This window comes from Prionailurus bengalensis, chromosome A1 (genome assembly GCF_016509475.1).
Source record: "Prionailurus bengalensis isolate Pbe53 chromosome A1, Fcat_Pben_1.1_paternal_pri, whole genome shotgun sequence".
NCBI classification, from domain to species: Eukaryota; Metazoa; Chordata; class Mammalia; order Carnivora; family Felidae; genus Prionailurus; species Prionailurus bengalensis.
This window is the reverse complement of record NC_057343.1, coordinates 159,733,024-159,756,744: the sequence shown is the minus strand read 5'-3', so window position 1 is coordinate 159,756,744 and position 23,721 is coordinate 159,733,024. Positions and strand designations below refer to the sequence as shown.

At 34.8% G+C, this 23,721-nt stretch overlaps 1 protein-coding gene across 2 annotated transcripts; it reads left to right on the top strand.

Annotated features, from left to right (window-relative positions):
* Positions 1-1,943: 1,943 nt before the first annotated feature.
* Positions 1,944-23,508, top strand: RIOK2 (RIO kinase 2). 2 transcript variants are annotated; one of them, XM_043594367.1, is made up of 10 exons: positions 1,944-2,130; positions 4,463-4,601; positions 5,412-5,528; positions 7,547-7,722; positions 11,071-11,159; positions 13,113-13,304; positions 15,507-15,599; positions 16,805-17,329; positions 18,820-18,916; positions 23,222-23,508. In XM_043594367.1, the coding sequence occupies exons 1-10, from the start codon at positions 2,065-2,067 to the stop codon at positions 23,384-23,386; spliced, it is 1,659 nt and encodes a 552-aa protein (XP_043450302.1). In that variant the 5' UTR covers positions 1,944-2,064; the 3' UTR covers positions 23,387-23,508. The 2 variants fall into 2 exon arrangements, with proteins under 2 accessions (XP_043450302.1, XP_043450292.1); XM_043594357.1 differs by having other exon boundaries at positions 1,948-2,130; positions 5,388-5,528.
* The last annotated feature ends 213 nt before the right edge of the window (positions 23,509-23,721 follow it).

The following is a 23,721-nucleotide window of genomic DNA, read 5'->3' as shown; positions in this document are numbered from 1 at the left end:
AGGGGAGGGGGGCAGAGGGAAGAGGGGGCATAGTGGTGAGATATGGGCATAGGTAATAATGATGTGCTAAATCCTTTTCATACCTCTCTGTCACACTATTCTCTTATTTTTTATTCATCTCCTTCCACCCCAAGGCTTATGGTCTGGGATTCTTTCCCCAGGACCAAGCAAAAATTCTGGCATATACATTTCACAAATGGTAAATGAGCGAAGACAGAATACTGCATATTTTTTGTTTGTCATTACTAAGCATGGTACAATAGAGAACAGAATATTGAACAGTACTTGCATCACTTTTACTCTTCCAGGGTCTGATTAAGATGATTATATTAAAAACATATTTTAATATTGAAAGTAGAAGAGATTTAGCCTCAGTGTGATCAACCCCAAGGACTACCCAAGAACCAGGGCAGCAAGTGGAGCCAAATCCAGTCAACTAGTGGTGGCTGTCTGGGGCAGAGCTGAGAAGTAACATAAGGCTTGTGCCGTAATAGATTAGCAATGTCTGCTAAAATGTTGAATTAGGAATAGCCACCAAACGACTTGTGTTTCCCATCTCACTCTTGCTCATTTGGTTAGTCATTTGGTTTATTTAAAAACTTTTCATTTTTATGTGAAGTACAGAAAGAAAAATTCCATTTCAATGGAGGTTTCCATTAGTTGAGCATGGTTAATCAAAGACTTACTGCATTCAAGTGAAAAAAGAAGCCAAAGGTTGTGGTGTAGAGGGGACAGAGGACTGCTCTGCTGCCTGTATTCTATGGTTTCAGACTATTAACTATTCTGACTGGAATGAAAGCACACATTCAACTGCTTGTCTTCGAACAGCAGTGCATGTTTTATGAAAAGGCTAACTCTGTGTTTGGACAAAGCAACATACTCACTAAGGCCTTGGAGAGTTGGAAAATGGACACATTGGCCCGTGGAACCCCAGCAGGAAAAAGGGGACTCTGTAAAAAATGGACTCCAAAGTTTACTTGCAAAGTTATAAGAATCAAATCCAGAGAGAGGCTAAAGAGCAGTGGCTGGGAATGGAGTCAAAGTGGAAATAGGCCACAGTCCTTCGTGGCCATATGTAGCACCCACATCTTAATGCGTGACAGGGATACCAAAATAGGTTTAAACTGTAGTTCATGAAAGGAAATATAAACACAAACAATATCACACAAGTTTTGTTACCCCTGTTGCTTTAGTAGGGAAGGTAGAGTACCCACCCTCTGAGGTGCAAGTTGTTTAAGGTCCTGCTCCGGTTATCATTTTTGTTGACGTAGAAAGTTCCAGGGTCAGTGTGGGTGGCTCTCCTTAAGCCCTGAAATTACTCCTTAGCCTTGGATAAACATCCTCGGAGATTCGTTACCACCTGTCAAAATGGCCCACTTTCTCTGGAAATGCGCGGGAGAAGTGACCAAGACAGCCTGCGTTCCACACAGCCTAAACTCCACCCCCGCCAGGCGCAAGCGCACTCCCGAGTCTCGAGCACCAACCTAAAACCAATACTGAGCAAACGCAACGGAGTTCTCACTCTAGCCACGCCTTCCTCTTTTCTCAGCAGGTCCTGTTAGGGGAGGCATGTCTGTATAATTACTATTGTTACTTTTAAGCGCGCTTGGGTTCATTTTCCAACCACCCTTATTAGAACTCACTTTGCCTAAAGGAGGAATTGCTGTTTGTGGGTAAAATTTGCTCCTCCCGTTAAGTTGCCATTCTGTTCTTACAGACGGATGGCGTCCTTTAGGCAACCAATCCTGACAGATATGAAAAATAAAAGGAAATACTGTAGAGAATTTTTAAAGTCCGTTAGTTTACATGAAAAAGTCACTATACAAAAAATACTCTGCACTGACCCATACTATATGCATCATAAAACTCAGAAGGCATTTCATTTTCCCACGCCAGATTAGTTCTTCTATTTATTAACAAGGACCTTCAGGAAGGATCAGCACATGCGCGAACCATCCGGCGGCGGCGGCGGAGGTGGAGAGGCTTGAGAGAGGCTGGTGTGTGGGCTTACCTTGTGCTCCTCATCTGTTGTGAGGGAGACTTGTGGCTTGATCTTGGGCCGCCATGGGGCGAGTGAATGTGGCCAAGTTACGTTACATGAGCCGGGATGACTTCAGGGTTCTGACCGCGGTAAGAAGTTCGCCGTTTCTCCCTGTCCCCTGTCCTTTCCCACCGCGGTTCTTCTCTGCTCCTCGAACTCGGCTCTCAGCCGAGCACGCTGTAGGCCCTCCAAAGAGACCCAGACTGGGCACGGGGAAAAGACCCGACAGTCGGGTTTTTCAGAAGCTTTTGGTCGGAAGATTTCGTCTCCCCTAAAACAGAGCAGAGGCCCCCCTTCTAATCATTTCCTTCCTTTCTGCTCCCGTCTTGTACTCCAGAGCCACACTTGCATCTCTGTGGCCTGGAAAGCCTCTGAACGCTCGGCTTCCCACCACCCGAGCAAGAGTTTAAGACTTCTTGAGAATTGATAGCATTGAGTTCCTCACTCCCAGATTCACTTACATAGCATTTATTCAGTTTCATTCACTCAACGCTTATTTATCTGGTTTTTAGTGACAATCTTAGGGAATTCACCGGGGTACGAGACAAGAGTGACATATCATCGAGTAAACGAATAAATAAATAAATAAATAAATAAATAAGGAGGATAGTATCAGATATTAAGTGTACGGAGATGATAACGAGAATAATAGAATAGAGACTTTGTGCACGTTTGGGATGGGGCGCATCGATGCCTTCGGTAAATGGCGTAGTCCACTGAATGTTTTAAACAGGGAAGTGACAAAAACTGATTTTACTGGTCATAGTCTTATGGCACAAATATCAGCAACACATAGATTAGGCATTCCCAGAATAAAACAATGACTTTTTTTTAGAAGATACTATCTTTTGCTTAAATAGGCAATACTTAAGGATTAAACTGTCAAATGCAAATTCATTATGAAGTTTGGAAGACACGTTTCTCTTCCCATAGATTATTTAATTCAGCTGTACTTTCTCTATACATCTGTCACTTCTGGTAGATAACCTTCCTTCTTTGCTTCATCAGCATGTTCACTTAGTCCTTAATGCCTCTGACAGAAATAGGGGAGTCAAGAGAAAGAATGTTAGAGACTAGGAGAGATGGAACAAAGCACGGAAAATGAGTTAAGGTACGAGGTTTTGATTGGGACATCAAAACAGTGCCAGATTTATCTTCCAAAACTTGACTTCTGTGATATTTTAAACTCTTCTTTAAGGCTCACCAAGGAATGACCTACTCATTAAATAGAATATTTCAGTCTCAGTTGAGTCTTACCATCCTTGCTATCAGTGGCCACCTTTCCTTGACTCTCTCTTCCTTTACTTCTCAGGCGCCTTCTACATCAATAACCCTACTTTGACTGGCTACCCTACCTTTTAATGTGAACTTCCCCCCAAATTCTGTTTCTCAACCCTCCTTTGTCTTCCATTATCTCTTACTTGATGATCACATCCACTTGGCAGCTTTATCTGTTACCTCTATCAAATAATTGACAATTTTTTCCCTTTAATTGTGACTTCATTACTGAGTATAGATGTATCTTTCCACTTTACCTTAAACATCTTTGTTTGAAGGACCTCCCAGAACTTGATTAGCGTCCTTAAAAAATCTCTGTTCATATATCACCCGTATGTAAACCCTTCAAGGGGGTCCATTGTTTCTCAAAAAGAAATCTGAAACTCTTTGGTCTGCATTTCAAGGCTTTTTATATTTACTTAAAAGCATTTTACAGCCTTCCTTTCATGAACTCAATATTGCATCTGAGCTACCACTATACTAGCTGTTGTTGTGCTCTGTACTGCCTTACATATGTGCCATGTCCAAATCTTTTGTCTTTCTCTGATATTCCCTTGTATACTTTTCCTGTTTTTCTGCATCTCACAGTCAGTCTCAAGTGCCACTTCTTCCTGAAACTGATCCCTCAGCTAGAATTATTTTTGTTCATCCCTGAGCCACTTCTTTTTTAGCACTTACTGTTTCTTGCCTTCTAATAAAATTAGATGTATCGGTTCTTATTTACACTATTAGATAATAAATTCTCCAAAGAGTTGAGAGTTATTTGTGTATATTTTTCTATCTTCCACTATTCCTGCATGGTACTTTCATGTTAAATACCTTTTAAATAAATATCTGGACTACCTATAGTTTTTACAGATAAACATTTAGATGTCAACAAATATCTTAATATTTGCCACGTCAGTAATTGTTAAGCACTCACAGTTTTTACCTGTATAGTTTAGTATAGAGGCAGAATATGAATATCAGTGATTATATATCAAATTATGATTTAATATATGTCCAGAGAAGGTATCACTTATGTCTCCAATTGGTTGGGGAACTGCATGATCCGAGAAATTTGAAGGAGAAGTTAACTTCTTAGTAAGGTTTTGATAGTAGCTCTGTGTTGATTATGAATGCATATAATTCCTTTAATTTCAGGTTGAAATGGGCATGAAGAACCATGAAATAGTTCCCTGCAGTTTGGTTGCTTCTATAGCCAGCCTTAAACATGGTGGCTGTAATAAAGTTTTAAGAGAATTAGTGAAACATAAACTCATAGCTTGGGAGCGTACCAAAAGTAAGTATTTATGGCACCATTTGTGATTTTTCATATAACTGGCTTTCCCCAGAGCATTTTATTTTATTTTATTTTATTTTATTTTATTTTATTTGCAGAGCAGGCATTTAAAAAGGTAGAAAATCAAAGTTGCGAGAACAGCAAAGCACTCTATCTAGACCCGAAAACCCACATACTTTTACCATGTTTTATTAGAGTAGTCACAGGGCCCACCCAGATAAACAGAGTAAAGAAATAGTCTCTATCTCCTCATAACAAATTCCAGTTGCAGAAGAGCAAATAGGATAGAGATAATTGTTGCCACAATCTTTGGAAAATTTGCCACAGGACTCTAGAGCATTAACTCTCAAATTATCCATGGTGAGGAATGAGTTTGTTTCTTTCAACCTGCCATGGAGCCATACTTTATTATAAAATAACAGTTAAAAAGTAATTACTAGAAAAATGAAATTTAAAAACTGATAAAATACAGGCACAAATTCCTTATTGGAGCTAAAGACATAAAAAAAAAAAGCTTGGTGAAAGTGATTTAAAAAATACTGAACTTAACCACTTCATTCAGTTTCTGTGTCTTATCACAAACTAGTAGTATATATAGACTGGTGTCAGTCTGTGAGTTATGCTTTGAGTAACACCTCTCTAGAGAGAAAATACAAATTATAGGAAGAAATGCCAAACTCATAGGACAGGGTAAGCTAATCTTTTCAGCTAAGACTTCTTACTGTTTAAATTCTTCTCATGACTTGAATTAATGTGACTTGATTGTGCGATGTAACTAAAATACAGTCTTTCTCATTTTATTTTGTCTAGCTGTCCAGGGCTATCGGTTGACAAATGCAGGATATGATTACCTAGCTTTGAAAACACTTTCTTCTAGACAGGTAGTTGAATCTGTTGGAAACCAGATAGGTGTTGGCAAAGAATCTGGTAAGTGCTAATAGTACTACTGAACTCATTTTCTTTGCTTTAGTTTCTCTTTATATTTCTCTTTGAGAAAGCATTATCTTTTTTTTTTTAATGTTTATTTATTTATTTTGAGAGAGTGTGCCTGCCAGCATGAGCAGGGGGAGGGCCAGAGAGAGAGTGAAAGAGAACATCCCAAGCAGACTTTGCCACTGTTAGCACAGAGCCTGATGTGGTGCTGCATCCCATGAACCAAAGTATGAGATCATGACCTGGGCCAAAACCAAGAGTCAGACATTTATCCAACTGAACCACCCAGGTGCCCTGAGAAAACATATCTTTTAAATTTTTCCATTTTTTTCAGCTAAGCAGTGAATTGAAAAGTTAGTTGGAAGCAGTAAAGTTGATGAAATTACTCTTAGTTTGGTAGGTTATTGTTTTTCATAAGTCTCTCATTGAAAATTCAGTTATACCAAGAATTCATTTTCTGCTAATAACTGACATCTTTGGCAAATATATTATTTGTTCTTTTATATGTTATAAATGGACATTTGTAAGAGTTAAAATATGTAACACAAGGAAGTATTAGAAGACAGTGACTAAAAGCTATAACACATTTTTCTACCGCAGAAATATGGCAAAATTAAGTATGTAGAACACAGAAAAAAGCATTCTAAAATAGCATTGAACAAATACATAATGCAAGATTGCTAAATACAGCAGTGTGTGTGTGTGTGTGTGTGTGTGTGTGTGTGTGAGAGGGAGAGAAATGTGTAAAATGAGGTAATTTAACACAATAACATTTTTTTGTTTATAAGAACTTCACTGTATAAATCATAAATAGTACAAAAGAAAGTAAAATAAAAAGTAAAACTTTATCCTAACCAGGTCTCCATCTGTTGTCATACTTTTGAAAGCTGTTACTGTTGACTGCTGTCTTATATATCCTTCTTGGAATAGTCTATGTAAATAATAGTATATAATGCACTGAAAATATGTATATATACACATATATATCTTTTTAATCACAGGTAAAAGCAAACATTACTTGATTTTTTTCCATTTGATTCATTTGATTTGGGTTTTTTTTTTTTTAAGATTTTATTTTTAAGTAATCTCTATACCCAATGTGGGACTCAAACTTACAACCCCGAGATCAAGAGTCCCATACCATACTGACTGAGCCAGCCAGGTGTCCCTGGATGCATTTCTGATATCATTTCATGTTAACAGATAGATCTTTCTCATAGTTATGTAGAGTATTACATGGTATGAGTGCTCTGTAATTGAATTTACCAGTCCCAGCTGTTACGGACATTTATGTTACTTCACCTTTTCTTTTGTAGATAATGATGTGGTAGACACCCTTGTACACATGCCTCTGTGCACATGTACAAATAAATTTGTAAATACAGTCTTAGAAATTGAATTATTAGCACAAAAGTTAGTACATTTAAATTTTTGATATTATCAGATTTCCCTTCAAAAGTTTACGCCAGTTTATAATCCTGCCAATGTGAGACATAGTTTGTTGATGTGTAATAATTAAAATCCTTATGAATAATTAGGACATGTTTTAAATGTCAGTATTAACAAATACCGACTTTTATTGATAATTGGAATACTTAGGGGAATATCTCCATTCTGATTACTATAGGATTATATTCTAACAACTGAATATTATTTATTGAAGCAGTTAAAGAATTGAACTTTGTGTTGTTGAAAAAGAAGATATTAAATTGCTTCTTACACGTGTAGGATGCTAAAAGACAATTACATTTTTCCCACTAAATTGAATTGAGTGTTGAGCACCTTTGGAAGTAATAACCTTTGACACACAACATCCCTCTTTTCTTTTGTAGTAGATTTTAATACATGTCATTTTATTTTGGATTGCAGTTAAAATAATTTTGCTGAGTAGTAAGTATTCGTGGTTATTAGGAAAGATATAATTGATGTAAATAAAATCAAAATTAGGAAATTACAAGTGAACTTTTTGGAATGAAAGTATAATAATGCTCTTTTTTACATCTTGGCTCTAGATATTTACGTTGTTGCAAATGAAGAAGGGCAGCAATTTGCATTAAAGCTTCATAGGCTGGGACGAACCTCCTTTCGAAATCTGAAAAACAAGCGTGATTATCATAAACACAGGCATAACATGTCTTGGCTTTATTTATCTCGTCTCTCTGCCATGAAAGAATTTGCTTACATGAAGGTATTTTGTAAATAATTTTATGTCTCTTAACCAAATAATACATGTAACTGAAAGGACGTAGTGACATTTACCAGTCTATTTTCCCCACATCTCTCTACCCCCAGTCCCAGTCATTACACTTATTTTTAACTGTTAATTATTTTTGTTATTTGTTTTTCTGGTGATTTTTTTTTCTATGTGAAGGCATTTTTAATCGTTATTAATGCATAAAGGCAACAAGTATTCTACAGTATTAATAAGGTATTACAATGCAAATTAACAAATAGCTTTAAGTAATCAGTGATGTAATTGCCTCACAAAAGTGTGTGTGTGAATATGTATCTATTTAGTATACATAAATATGCATATGTTTGTCTCCAGTTGAAAACCCCAGGGAATTACCTCTAGTGATTATCTGTAGAAACCTTAGTGTCTCAGCTGACTAGTACCTTTCCTTCACTTAATGGAGAAGAAATGTTGATGTACAAATTTGCATGCATATTAGGAATGGTAAAAATCTTTAGGTTTTCATCTTTTAACTTCAAAATTAAGTTCAGAATATATTTGTTAAGTTTCTTTAATAATCAAAATATATATCTTTGATAACATTTAAATTAAACAGAAAATAATACTGTATTTTTATTATTCTCCAGTAGTATTTATTTGTTACTACTTAACTTCACTTTTTAAAATTTTACATCATTGGGGCGCCTGGGTGGCGCAGTCGGTTAAGCGTCCGGCTTCAGTCAGGTCACGATCTCGCGGTCCGTGAGTTCGAGCCCCGCTCTGATGGCTCAGAGCCTGGAGCCTGTTTCCGATTCTGTGTCTCCCTCTCTCTCTGCCCCTCCCCCGTTCATGCTCTGTCTCTCTCTGTCCTAAAAATAAATAAACATTGAAAAAAAAAATTAAAATTTTACATCATTAAAAGTCACCCTCGGGGCACTAGCTGGCTCAGTCAAAAGAGCATGCAACTCTTGATTTCCGGGTTATGAGTTTGAGCCCCACATTGGGTATGGAGTTTACTAAAAGTACATACATACATATGTACATAATTTACATACATAATGCTATAGTATGTGATTTGTAAATGAAAGTTTTGGAAGTTGCATTTTGGTGTTGAGTAGGTTAATTCATGTGCTTAAATTTTTAGTAGTTATGGGGGAAGAATTCTGAAGACAATGTAAATAGCTGATACTGATACCATACATGTTATGTGTTTCTTGTCTTACATACTAATGGTTTGTATCTTACAATATTCAGTAAATAAGCAGTTTGGTAGAGATTATTACACATTTTCCTAAAACTGTATTAGGTGTTTTCTCAGATGTTTATATGAAGATACTAGAATAGAAGCAGACTGTGCATCAATAGCTCCTTAAATTTATTCTCTTTTTTCCTAGGAGGGAGTAAGATTAAATTTAATTAGATAAAATAAGATTAGGGAGTAAGCCATAGTGCAAGAGCTAGACCATTATGACAGTAGTTAAGGTTATATGCTATTGAGCTGCCAAAGCATGTTCAGAACTACTTGTACTGAAAAAAATCTTCAAAGCCAAACAAACAAAAATCTTTGGGGAGTGGAGTTCAGTTCCTCAGCAAGGAAGATAGGAAATAAATGCTTTATGAAATTAGCCCTATTCATAAATATGTACGGAGTATGAATTGTATGCCTACCACACTGTATTAAGTACCTGGCATAGGGTGGGCTGAAGGTGTGGCTACCAAAGGAATAAGTAATGAAGTCAAGCATCTATAAGTTGGGAATATAACACAAATATACATAAACATTTAAAAATTAAATTATATGTTAAGTTTAGAGAAACTTCTGTAAAGTAGAATAGTTGATAAAAGAGGTTTCATAAAGCAAGTAGGAGTTGAGTAGAGTCATGAAGCATGCATATGATTTGTCTCTAAGGATAAGATAGTAAGACAGTGTTCTTTGCAAAGGAGCTCTGTGCTGACAGCTCAGAGCCTGCAGCTTGCTTCAGATTCTGTCTCTCTCTCTTTCTCTGCCCCTCCCCTGCTCACCCTCTGTCTCTGTCTCTCTTTCAAAAATAAATGACCATTATATATGTACATTATATACATGTATATCATATATAATATGTATTTTATATATATATATAATATATATGTGTCTATATTTATAAATATAGACATGTATATATTATATGTAGTATATATTTACATTATATATTATATATGTGTATAATATATGTAATATATTGTGTGTAATATAAATATTACAAAGACTTATTATATATTATGTTTATAATATAAATATAATATATACATATAATATATATATTTTTTAAAAAGAGTATTGGGAAAACTAGGACCTGATAGGTGGATTAAAGAGAGTTCTGAAAACTAGGAAAAGTTGTTGAGACTGAAATCAATATTTATAAACATTGTAGATTTTTCTGAATGGAGCATTGACCTAAGTATTTTAGTTTGGTATTGGTACCCAAAATAAAGGTTAGTTATGGTGGCAAGAGCTAGAACCACTGTTAGAGCAATCAGGTATAAATAACAAAGGCCTACTTTCAAATGGTAACATTCCAAATTGCAGAGACCATAAACCTAACATATTTTGGAGGAAGTAATAACAGGACTTTGTAAGCAAAAGGTAGAAGAAGTTAAGCATAAGAAGTTAAGAAAAGATGGATTTATGGATGATATGAAGTAATATGACTCAAACTACTACTGTGTATATTTGTTACATAATTTACATTGTATATTGTGGTCTGAAGAAAAAGGTCAATGCTCTGTAAGCTACAATACCTGATCTTTTGGGATATTTCATTTTCTAATCTGCCAGAAGATAAGAGTATTTCCTCACTCACAGTTTATTTCCATTTGAATTTTTAAGCACACTCCCAATTGATGGCAGAAATGTAAAAAAATAGGAGGATATATCCTGGGGTGCCTGGCTGGCTCAGTTGGTAAAGAGTGTGACTGTTGATCATGAGTTCAAGCCCCACATTGGACATGGAGCCTAATTAAAATAAATAAAAAATAATAAGTATAATATAAAAATAAATAAAATGAAGAGAGTATATCCTAGGAGATTATAGGCCTCTTGAGGACAGGCTTTTTTACATTCATTTCTGTAACCCTAGCACCATGTATAATATTTAGTAAATGTTCAGTAAATTAGCGTTTGGTGAAAAAGTGAATTGTTAACTGGTTTAGAATTTTATTTTATGTGTAGCTCATTTTGTGCTGTGAATAAGCCATAAATAATCACGTGTAATTTGGTAAAATCTTGTATGTTTCTTCTAGTTGTGGGCAGGTATGTTTACTTTTATTTTACCCGAAATATTAATGACCTCTTCTTTAGTTTATACCTATTTTGCTATATTTTAGGCATTGTATGAGAGGAAATTTCCAGTCCCAAAACCGATTGATTATAATCGCCATGCAGTGGTAATGGAACTCGTAAGTGGCTATCCTCTGTAAGTATTTATTATTCTTGAAACTATGGATTCTAATAAATAAATGTAAGGTTTAGTTTTCAAAAAATATTTTTAATTAAATGAAATACTGCTTCTGGAAGGTTAGAAATTACCACAAAGCAATAGTCTCACATGCAAATTAAAAATTCAATTTTGTTCTGATAGTATGAATTTTGTAATCTCTGTAATTTATTCAGCATGTATTTATTAGTAATCTAGTATATACTAAGCACTGTTTTAGTAGGCCTACCGGTGAAAAAAACAAAATCTCTGCCTTCATAGAGTTTATGTTCTGATAGAAAGAGACATGCAGTAAATAGCTAAACAAGGAAATACATGATTATCAGATGGTAGAAAATGTTATAGATAAAAATAAAGTAGGTAAGGGGACAGGGAGTACTGAGGTGAGTGGAGGAAACTGCTATTTTACATGAAATGGTCAGGAAGAGTCTCATTGATAAAGTATTTTTGAGCATAATCCTAAAATAAGTGAGAGAAAAAACCATGCAGATATCTAAGAGATCCAGACAGAGGCACCAGCAAAGTACATAAATCCTGGGATTGGAGCATGCCTGCATGTTCAGGAAGCAGTGAGGAGGCTAGTGTGGCTGGAGTTGAGTGGATGAGGGCAGAGATAAAAAGTGATGAGATCAAAGAGGCAACAGGGGACTAGATCATTTAAGGTTTGTAGGCAATTGCAAGGAACTTTTAGTTTCTTTTTTAGTACATTTGACATACAAATTTAAATTGTACAGCATGTTGATTTCATATGTTTATATATTGCAGTGTCGTTGTCATTGTAGCAATAGCACAAGGCTTTTTTATTTTGTTTTGGATAGGAATCCATTGGAGGAATTTGAACTGAGAAGAGACATGATGTGACTACTGTTTTAATAGAATCGCTGTGGCTTTTGTTTTGAGAATAGATTGAAAGGTGACAAGGACAGAATTAGGAAGAAAAGCTAGGAAATTATTGCAATAATCCAGTCAAGATTGTTTAGATCAGAGTTGTGGATGTGAAGGTGATAAAAAGTGGTTAGATTCTGAATATGTTTTGCAGGGAGAACAAACACGATTTGTTAGGGATTGGATATCAATATGAAGAAAGGGAAAGTCAAGGATAACACCAAGTTTTGGGGCCTGAATAACAAATTAATTGGAGGTACAAAGTTGTCATTTACAGTAATGAGAAAGACTGCAGGAAGAGCAGCTTGGAGTTAGAGGATGGGATAGAATCAGAGGTTCAGTATGGGACATGCTTAAGTTTGAGATGCCTTGCAGTTCAGAGAAGTATAGATTGAGGTGTTTAAAGCCAACAGCCTAAATGAGATCACCAAGAATTATTCTAAATAAAGGCTCCTAGTATTAACCTTTGAGCTCCAAAGTTTAAACGTCTGGGGAAAGATGAAGAACTAGTGAAAAAGACTGAGAAGGAATGATAAACATAGAAAGAGGACAGCCTGAAGAGTTGGTGTACCAAGAGTCAAGTGAAGGAAGCATTTCAGCGGGGGTGTGGGGCAGGGGGCGGAGGGGAAGAGGTTAACTGAGAGACCGCATATGATGAAGTCTGAATTGACCACTGGATTTAGCAACATGGAAATTACTGGTAGTTTTGACTCTACCTATTGCATTCAGACGAAGTAGGTGAAAACCTGTTTAAAATGAGTTCATTAGAATGGGAGGGAAAAAATGAAGTAAGTACATGTAGAGGAGTTGGGCTGTAATTATCCATGAAAGTATGTAGTAGAAAGAGAATATAGAGTTGAGACAGGGTGTGCCTTTTTTTTTTTTTTTTTTTTTTTTTTAATATGTGGGAGCTGTTACATCTTGTCTGTGTGCTAATAGAAATGAAGAGAAAGCTGATAGGGAATTAAGAAATGGAAAAAATAATATGCATGCCTGCTTTCATGAAAATCATAAATGAATATAAATAACCTGTTTTCACACTTTCAGATGTCAGATACACCATGTTGAAGACCCTGCATCTGTATATGATGAAGCTATGGACCTAATTGTCAAACTTGCAAATCATGGACTGATTCATGGAGATTTCAATGAATTCAATCTCATTTTGGATAAAGATGACCACATCACCATGATTGATTTTCCACAGATGGTTTCAACTTCTCATCACAATGCTGAATGGTATATGCTAAAAGTGATTCTGGATATGGGTGTGTTTACGTGTGATGCAGTCATTTTTTTCTTAATTTTTTTTAACTTTGTAATACCGTGATTTGGGTCAATAACTGGTTTGAAGTGACTGATGTTGATGGTCTAAAAATTTGTTCTTTTATTAAAGGATACAAACTAGGATTTCCCCCCCTAAGAGAACCTATCTTATTCCTCAGTATTTTAAAGGGGGGAAAATGCACTTTGATCCAGTTGTTAAAACCTAGTCATTAAGTTTTTGCTGTACATGGGAAATCTGAAGAAACTGCCTGCTTTATAAACCATCAAAAGAATTTGAATTACTTGTGTAATCGGACAGACTTCTGAAAGTCAAACTTTCTTAGGTGGAAAGTTCAGCAAACTTTTATTCAAACAGACTTTTACGTGGAAGCCCAGTTTTTAAAACAAAGTCTGCCCAGAGTAGGGACATAGAGAAGGGAACCCTAGGACCCTATCCTCTCTCTGCTCCATAGTTGCCTCCAAGAGTGTTTCACCAAGCATAATTTTATAATCATGGCCTTAGTAAAAATTATGATCTTGAAGTGGACTCAGTTACCAAACCAAGAATATCTCTCCTATCATTTTTAGTTTTTATTTTATCATTAGAAAAAAACTCATGTAAAACCTCATCCCTAACATAGGGCAGAATCTCTTTATATACTGTGGTAATCTTACTCTTCACATTACTTAACCATGTAAGCCAGCCAAGTTATGAAGTATGACAATATTTTACTTTGTATTTCGTGACGTAATTGATTGTAATCAAAGCTGAATATTTTTTACCTTCTTTTCCAAGTTATGAGAAACTTCTCCTTTCTCCTGAAGATAACAATCGCTATCATTTACAAATAAGAGTGTATGAATTCTTGGAAAGTTTGAACTCAAACCAGTTTGTGTTCAGTCAAACTTTTCTTCCTACAGATTTTCATAAGAAAATGTCTATACTTATTCCAGAAAAAGAAGATGTCATTTAAATATAAAGAATATTTTTAACCAAAAAATATTAATAGATTAACACCTGGTGTTTGAGTGTTTAACATATCTTTGGATGATGACTCATCACCATTTTTATTACTGTGGGGTAACAGTCACACAATGAAAGAATATTCAGGAACCACCAGAAGTAGAGAAGGAAACGATGACAAATTGTGATATTCAAAGTGTAGGCTGCATTATTCTGTAGGGAAACAGTATGATTTAACTTGCTATTTAATGGAGAAGTACTAGGGTAAAGGAGTTGTACTGTGTAGTAGAAATTAAGATGTAAATTAATTAATAAATAATTATAAAAAGACCTATGTCTGCTTTTGAAGATTTTCAGAGTTTGTCTAATTAGATGAAACATAGACATAAATAAAAAGATAATTTTTAATTTACTGAGGTTTTTCCCTGGGTGCCCTAAAATTAGGAAAGATTAGCACCATTATCTGTTTCCAGACTTTCTCTGAAATATTAATATTCAAGCAGATAGTGAATTCTATGTGACCCTGTTTCTTAATTCTCCCTTATCTAGAAACCTAGAGAATTTAATCTGTTCCCACTGCTTTATGGTGGCCTAAAAAAGCAACCTGATATAGGTCCTTCTACCATTGGTCCAGATTAGCGTGTCTTCAGATCATTGTTTATAAACCACAGCATTATTTATCTCTTTTGGATGTTCTTGCAAATTAGCTAATGGATAATAAAGGTATATAAACATAATTTAATGGTCCCCAAACTTTTTCTTATGTGTCACTAATCTGTTCCGTCTTTAAGCTTTTGTAGATGGGGTTCTAGTGGGTATAGCTGATGAGAAGTATAACCAGACAGGCTGGAGACTAAAGAGGAAAGGTGGAAACCTGCCCCTAACTGCAGACCCAGTCTTTTTTTTCTGAGATTCAGATGCATGTTATTTTCTCTTAGTATGTCTATTACAGTATGGGAAGGCCTCTAGTTTTCTAACTATAGGGACCATATGCCTTTGAAAGCTTATATTTTCTATTAGTTCCTCTGCTTTTTTGTTTTGTTTTTGTTTTTCAAACACACTGGCATCTGATTCGTCTCTTTTCTTTCTTGTGAGTAACATCTTTTTTCATATAATGATTAGCAATATCATTAATAAGTATATTGTCATTGGCTAATGAGGAAAAACATGAGCAACAAAGGCTATATCAAAAATGATTCTTCCTTTTGCAGGTATTTTGACAGAGATGTTAAATGCATTAGAGATTTCTTCATGAAACGTTTCAGCTATGAAAGTGAGCTTTACCCAACCTTTAGTGATATCAGGTTTGTACTCTGCTTTGTTTAAAATAATAAAAACTGTTTAAATATATGATTTATTGGGGCACCTGGATGGCTCAGTCAGTTGAGCATCCAACTCGATTTTGGCTCAGGTCATCATCCCAAGGTCGTAGGATAGACCTCAGCATGGAGCCTGCTTAGGATTCTCTCTCTCTCTTTCTCTCTCTCTCTCTCTCTCTCTTTTTCTCTGTCTCTCTTTCTCTCTCTCTCTCTCTGACTCTCTCTCTCTCCTTCTACCTTTCCCCCTCCCTGTCTCCCTCTGTCCCTCCCTCCCTCCCTCTCCCTCTCTGCCTCTCTCTAAAATAAAAATAAATAAATAATACTTGATTTACTTAGTTCTGAAAAGTTTAACAGTTTCATCTAAAAAATTTCCAAATAGTAACCATTGACACATAATCATTGTTGAGTATCATTGCTGTCTAGTGTATAAATGAAACTTAAAAACTAGAAAAGCCTGCCTTTGTGCCTTTGGTCTATTAAGGCTATGTTTGTGAATTTTAGGGGAGTAACACATTTAGTTTCTTATAAATTCACAAACTTTTATTCATATTGGAGTTTATGTTTTTCCTTTATACAGAACAGAAGCTATATTTACTTGATTCATGGAACATAATTATATGTAAATTTTCAAAGCAAAACTTTTTCATTTATTTTATATTCTTAATTATGACACTTTTGTGCTTTGGGATGATAGAACTTCAAAGAAGAAATCTTTAGCGCCCATTAAAGTCAATTTATTAAATCATTATCAACTGAAGTTTCTGTAACCTTTCTGCTAATATTTGTTGCTTTTAATAGTCAGTCTTTGCATGTGCACACACACATGCGAACTAAGGAGGAGCAGAGAGAGAAGGAGAGAGAATCCCAATCAGGCTCTGTACTGTAAACACAGCCCAATCCAGGGCTCGATCTCATAAACCTTGAGATTGTGACCTGAGCCAAAACCAAAATTCGGACTCTTAACCAAATGAGCCAGGCAGTCATCCCCATAGTCATTTTGTTCTTAAGTGACAACAAAAATGTATCTTTTACATTTGTGTATTTAACTAAGTATTACATTTTAGGCAAAGAAAAATCTTTAAAATACGTTAACTATTAAACTCATTTCAGAATTATAATTTATCAGAATAATAAATACTTACCCATGTCAGGTAGATTTTTTTCCTAATGTTTGTCATTCTTTTTTCTAGGAGGGAGGACTCTCTTGATGTAGAGGTTTCTGCCAGCGGCTACACAAAGGAAATGCAGACAGATGATGAATTGCTTCATCCATTAGGTCCAGATGATGAAAATACTGAAACAGAAGACGGATCTGAATTCTCACCTTCTGATGAAGAGTTGTCAGAAAAAGCAAAGTTTCATAAATCAAAAAATCAAAGTGATCAGAAGTCTGCAGATGAATCCGCTGACTACTGTTGCATATCATCTGGACACCTTGAACAAATAAAGGGAGAGGATTCGTCAGAGGAGAGTGCTGATGCACAAAATTTTGAATTACCTGAATTCAGTCAAGCTTTAGAAGAAATAAAAGGCCAAGTTATTGACAACAGTTCTGTAACTGAATGTTCTGAGGAGACAGACAAAATTGAAAATGACACTAGGCAAAATGGTAAACCAGGTCAAGGAGGAATCCCCATGAGCTCTGAAGACTATGAAGATGCATGCCCTCATCTGATTGCCTTGTCGTCAGTAAACAAAGAATCCAGGTGTTTCAGGTATAGATTTCTGTTGATTGATTTTTTTTTTTTACTTTAATGTGGAGACCTATACTTTCTTCAATTCTGATAAATGAGTGGCGTTTTTGTTCTTGTTTTTCAAATGATAGAGCTGTATTCTGTCCCATTATGTTTAAAAACTGAGAAAGCAAATAACCCTTTTATTGTTAAAATTTAGATTACCTTCTACAATGGACCTAATCCTCGGCAATTTATTGATTCGTTTTTAAACAGTTCTGCCTTAAAAATGCAAACTGATTACTTTAAAAGAATTATTTACAATAATTGGTAAATTGGTCAAGTTCTAGATGTACAAATGTTCATATATTTTTGTAGTTGTATATGTGTTTGGTTTATATGTAGTCCAGTAAACATGTAGTAAATGTGCTCTCTTAAGATATCTACTTAGAGTGAATTTTCTCTGGTACTTTGAACCTTCTATCAATATTTGTTCATGTATAGTTAAAATTATTTAACATTATATGTTTTTTTTTTCTAAGAGTTTTTTTTTTTCTTGCAAATATTAATGAATTAGCAGCCTGAACTTAGCAAAAGATAAAAAATTTAATTTTTATATTTGGAATAGTTTATCCTGAATCATGAAAGGAGTTTTAATTATTTCAAAATAGTAATAAGACAAAACTATATCAATAGTACATTTATTAGGCATTTCTCAGTACATCCTAAGGCTGTCTTTAGAGTTTTATCGTGAAACAAAACATGAAAATTTTGTGCCTTTTCTGTAAAACTGTATCTGGAGTCTCGGGGCAATTACAACTCAAATAATAAATTTGTAAAATTAAAATTATAAGTTAAAATCAAGAGTGGCAGGGACTGAGGATTTTAAGTAATTGAAGAAAATCTACAGAGGTTAAAGAGTCTTAGCACAGAATAACTTGTTCTCTTTAAACACATGTTGGGCAAAATTTTTATTATTCAGAGTAGAAACATATGATAAGAGATGTTGCTGAAAAATATTGACTGTTCGGTGTTAATATGGTCTGAGTGTCTTAAACTTTGTATATATTAAAACTTTGAGCAATGTGTAAAACAAGTTTGTTTCCATCATTGCAGTTTTTCTCCCTTAGCAGGGCAGATGATACAGATTAAGAATACTGCCTCTGGTCCCATTACATTTTTTGTTGTTTAGGAGATGGCAGGGAAGTGTTATAAGAATTTAAATGTAAGAGGCAGATATGTGTAAAGTTCAATGAAAGAACAAGAGATTAGCGGAAAAGAGATATAAATTCTGGGGAAGTGGTAACAAATTTTGATGGCTGAAACATTCTAACGTTTTGCAATTTTGATGGTGACTATTAGAATGCTGAAAAATGGAAATTATTAATATATTGGGCTGAATTGTGAAATGTGTGAGTTTTACCTTACAGAAATTTTAAATATAACGATATTTTATTATGTAAGGATAAGTATAAATGACACATAATTAACTATAAAAAATTAGGTAATTTGTGACTTTGTTTTAATTTTAGAGATGAAGAAAGTATGGAAGATACTAAACAGTACAGAACAAGAACTCTGAGTGTTACTTCTGTGGGCAGTGTTTTAAGCTGTTCAACAATTCCTCCGGTAACTATTCATTCAACATTTTCCAAATGTTGATTAGGTCACTACCCTGGTTGGATTGTAGATACTCAGATATGGTCTAGTCCTTGCATTTTAACAATGAGGAAATTGAGGCCCAGATAGGTTACATGACTTTGCTCAAGATTACCCAGCTAGTGACAGCAGTGCAGCTACAGTGTGAAGATGTGCCAGCTTCACTAAATTTTGAAGGAGAAAAATAGGTAATTTAAAAATTTTTGACCTAAAAGTTTTGTTAGACATTTAGCAGCAATGTTCAAAAGAATTTCTTAAGGGACATTTTCTGTGCAGGATAGTGAACACAAATAGTCCAGCTCCTGGATTTTACTGCCTGCCATACTCTCCAGGCTGCCCAAGAGGAAGAATCAGTTTACTTCCTTTGTAGATTTTAAGGAAAGAGATAAAATTACATACTTGGTGTATTGGGGACTTCCCTTGTACTTAAAGCCATTAAGCTGCATATCCTTAAAACCAGTTTTTAGTGATAACTTCATTTAATATAAACAAAAGAAGAAAATCAATTTAGAAGTTAGAAAGGAGGCAATAGGGGCACCTGGATGGCTCAGTTGGCTGAGCATCCTACTTCAGCTGAGGTCATGATATCACAGTTCATGTGTTCAAGCCCCACATCAGGCTTTGCGCTGATAGCTCAGAGGCTGCTTTGGATTCTCTCTCTCCCTTTCTCTGTGCCCCTCTCCCATTAGTGCTCTCCTATCTCTCTCTCTCTCTCTCTCTCTCTCTCTCTTTGTCAAAAATAAACATTAAAAGGGGCACCTGGGTGGCTCAGTAGGTTAAGCATCTGACTCTTCGTTTCAGCTCAGGTCATGATCTCATGGTTTTTGAGTTCGAGCTCTGCATCAGACTCTGCTGACAGCATGGTGCCTGCTTGACATTGTTTCTCCCTCTTTCTCTCCCTCTCTCTCTGCCCCTCCCCTGCTCACTCTCTCTCACACTCACTCTCAAAAATAAATGGAGTTAAAATTTAAAAAATAAAAGGGAACATTAAAAAATTTAGAAAAAAAAACAAGAAGAAATAAAATTATGTGGAATATGAATTCAAAATAAAAGAATTTTGTTTTTACTGAACTTATGATTTCCAAATTCATATATATCGTCCAATAAGTTAAAATGTGTGTCCTATGGATATAATATGGGATATTTACAAAATTAAATCAGAATTATAAAAGATAGGCTAAAAAGAACATACTGTATTCTATAACATAACACATTTTTAATGGTTCTAGGAACTTTCTTGATAATATGAACATTCAGAGTTGTGAGACCAAAATAAAAGTGAAATTCTATAAATGTATTGATTTTTATATACTCTTTTCTGCTGAGCTTATAATTTACTTGATATTCTAGATAAAAACTATAAATGTTTGGAATTTTTGAAACATCTATTAATTATATTAAAAGATAAAAATTTCCCTTTAAGTATTATCAACCTGTCTTTATTAAGAATTTCTCACACTTTATGATTGTCTGCCCACCCTTGGCTTTGATATTTTCTATACTTGAGTTTTATTTACACTCTTTTCTTTGATGTCTCAGATTCCAAACATAAGTGCTTTTATACAATTACAGTGGCATAAAATTGGCAACCACATATAAAGAAAAATTTAGATTACTAACTCATGCTAAGTTATGCTGTCTTTTGTATATAAAAGATGACACTGACATTGTCTGTAAGTCTTGACTTTACCTCATTTCCTTTATAGCTAATAGGAACTTAAAGTTTAAGATGGGGTCAAACCTATAAAGAATTGCATTATAAAATACAAATTTGCCTTCTAAGAGGAAAAAGATCTCTTCAGCCAGCTTGATCAAAAAGATTTCCCTCTAATAATTGGAAACAAATTGATGATCTTAACTCTACATTCTTTTGAAAATTTGGTCACCCTTTTTTCCTTGAGGTCACATTTCATTTTGTTAAAAAGTCATAAGAAAAGAAACTTTATTTTTTTACCTCTGTTAATTTGATGATTATTTTCCTATATGGTAAAAGATTTTCTCTGTTCTTTGAAACTGTAATTGTAAGATGTTTTCTTCATATAAATACTTCTGTCGTTCTCTATTTATTGGCAAAGTTGCCACCTGTGAACCCTGTTCTTTCTAATATGTAACAAATTCTTATTAAACATTTAGGTATATTGCTTTTTAATAAACATATGGCCCACAACAACCGAACAACAGAATCAACAAAATGCATGATTTTTGTTTAATTTTTTATGTACTCCCTGAAATAATACACAAGTATTTTTTAAAAAATAAATACTAAATGAGATTTTTCTCCTGCCTTTTTTTTTTTTTTTGAGAGAGAGAGAGAGAGAGAGAGAGAGAGGGAGAGAGAATCTTAAGCAGGCTCTACACTGTTGCATGGAGCCAGATGCAGGGCTCAAACTCCTGAACCACGAGATCATGACCTGAGCTGAAATCAACAGTTGGATACTTAACCTACTGAGCCACCCAGGCACCCCTTCCACTTTTTTTTAACATGAAAAAAATTAACCTTGTAGGATTCATAAATTGTCCTGGATTAGAAGGAGGAGCATGCATAATAATCCATTATTTCCTTATTTTCTTGAGCTTCTTGATATGATTATCCTGTGGTCTCATCAAAGTGAAGAACCAATGGGAAATTCACACAGAATATTTAGAAAAGAAATTGATTTTTTTTTCTTGAAAATATTCTAGAGGCCTCTGAATTCCTCTGGTTTTAAGTGTGGTACATGCTCTACTGTTGTCTTCCTGGGATGATCTCTCCTTTCCTATTTGTTTGGTTGCCTCTTTTCTAGTTCCATCTCTTTATTTGGCAGTATTGATTCCAGTAATTATTTGAGTGAATGGTAGAAGTGGTACTTTTTATTACTAAAAATGTCTTTTTATCCTGTTCTCACACTGGATTGGGAGTTTTAAGTGTTCAAGTTGTAGTTTGGAAATGATTTCCTTCAGAATTTTGAAAGTATTGCTCTCTTATCTTTGTTGTAGTTAAGATGTTTTTCTCATTCAGGGTTCTGGTCTCTTGCTGGGGTGAGTAGGCTATGATAATTGCCTGTCTTCTTCCTAGGATAGGGAGGGGTGCTAGAGCCCAGTCATACTTGTTCTAAACTTTTCAGCCAGTCCTACAGCTTTCAGTTCTGAAACTTCTGAGGTACCAGTTCCTTCTAAGTCTCCTGCCTTACTGGGTTTGGGGAACTACATCTCGTGGGATATCAGCCTCTGCAGGGAATTGAAAACTGAATGTTCCATCTGTTTATTTTCTTAACCTTTTTTCCCATTGGGAATCAGTAGACTAAAATCAAGAGGGATGACTTGTTAAAGCCTGTTAATTGAATGTAGTCTGCTTAACTATGTAAAAATGCAAAGTCTGCTTTTAACTCATCTGGTCCAAGTTTTATAATACACATGTGCAATTCAAGAAACATAAGCCGACTAGTTAGGCCATTTTTACCTCAGATTGATTATTCTTTAATTTTTTTAACTTGACAGGTTTTAATAAATGTTTCTTTGTGCCTAGCAGAGAGTAGGGCATATTAACAAGAGACCTTTCCTTCAATGCTTGCAGTGTTTATTTCTTTTTTAGGAAATAAGTAGGGTGGTACAAGGGTATATACAATTAAATAACAGGCTGTAGTGCTTCAGAGGAAGAAAAGATTATTGGGAGCAGAATATTCAAACTTTTATTCATCTTGTAAGTGACATTGGCAGCCTGGGTCTTAATAAGAAATAATTTGAAGTTATGATTATTCACTGAGAAAACATTCTGCATCTCCCAGAAACTGTGTGAAGACTTTACCATGTAACTGCTGCCATCAGGTCGTCTCTACACCTGAAGTTATGAAGGCACTCTTGGATAAATTTTGGCCAGTAGTGAATGTTTTCAAACATAATTTTCTACTACAAAGCCATGTCTACTTTTACCTCAAAAGCAGAGGAACAAGCAGTTTTTTATCTTGTTGGGTAAATTTTTTTTGTTTTTGTTTTCAGTTTTCCTCATGGACACTAGGTGGCACTGTTGTGGTTTGTTATTCAAAGAATTGTGACTACTACTTTTTGCTATAATCTGTATTTCTATTAGGAATTTAATTTCTTCTATTTTATAACCATTAATTTGTGGTTTATTTTGTTGCTGGTTCATATGGTACTGTCAGTGTTTGGAATTTAAGAAATTCATGCTTGTTAACAAATATGAAAAATATTAACAATGTAAATCTTTGTTTTATTGAATATTGTCTCCTTATTAAAATGTTCAGTAATCAGTAATACTAATTCATGAAATCTTTCCAGGAATTGGTGAAACAGAAGGTGAAACGTCAGTTGACAAAACAGCAAAAATCAGCTGCCAGACGTCGATTACAGAAAGGAGAAGCAAATATATTTACAAAACAACGGAGAGAAAACATGCAAAATATTAAGTCAAGCTTGGAAGCAGCTAACTTTTGGGGAGAGTAATATATTTAAGATTTTGAATGTTTTCCAGAACATTAGTATGATCCCCTTTTAAGCCATCTTTAGTCTTTTCTAGACCAAGGCAGATACATAAATAGATAAATAAACTCTCTTTCATATATTAATTTGACTCCTTTGGTATATGTCTTCTAAAGAATAATTTTAGTAATTGTGCTAAACCAATTTAATTCCTCCAAATATTTTAGATGATTAGTCAATCTGCTAAAATCTGTTTTTTTTTTTTTTTTGCATTTTTTTTTTTTTCAACATTTTATTTTATTTTTTTTTGGGACAGAGAGAGACAGAGCATGAACGGGGGAGGGGCAGAGAGAGAGGGA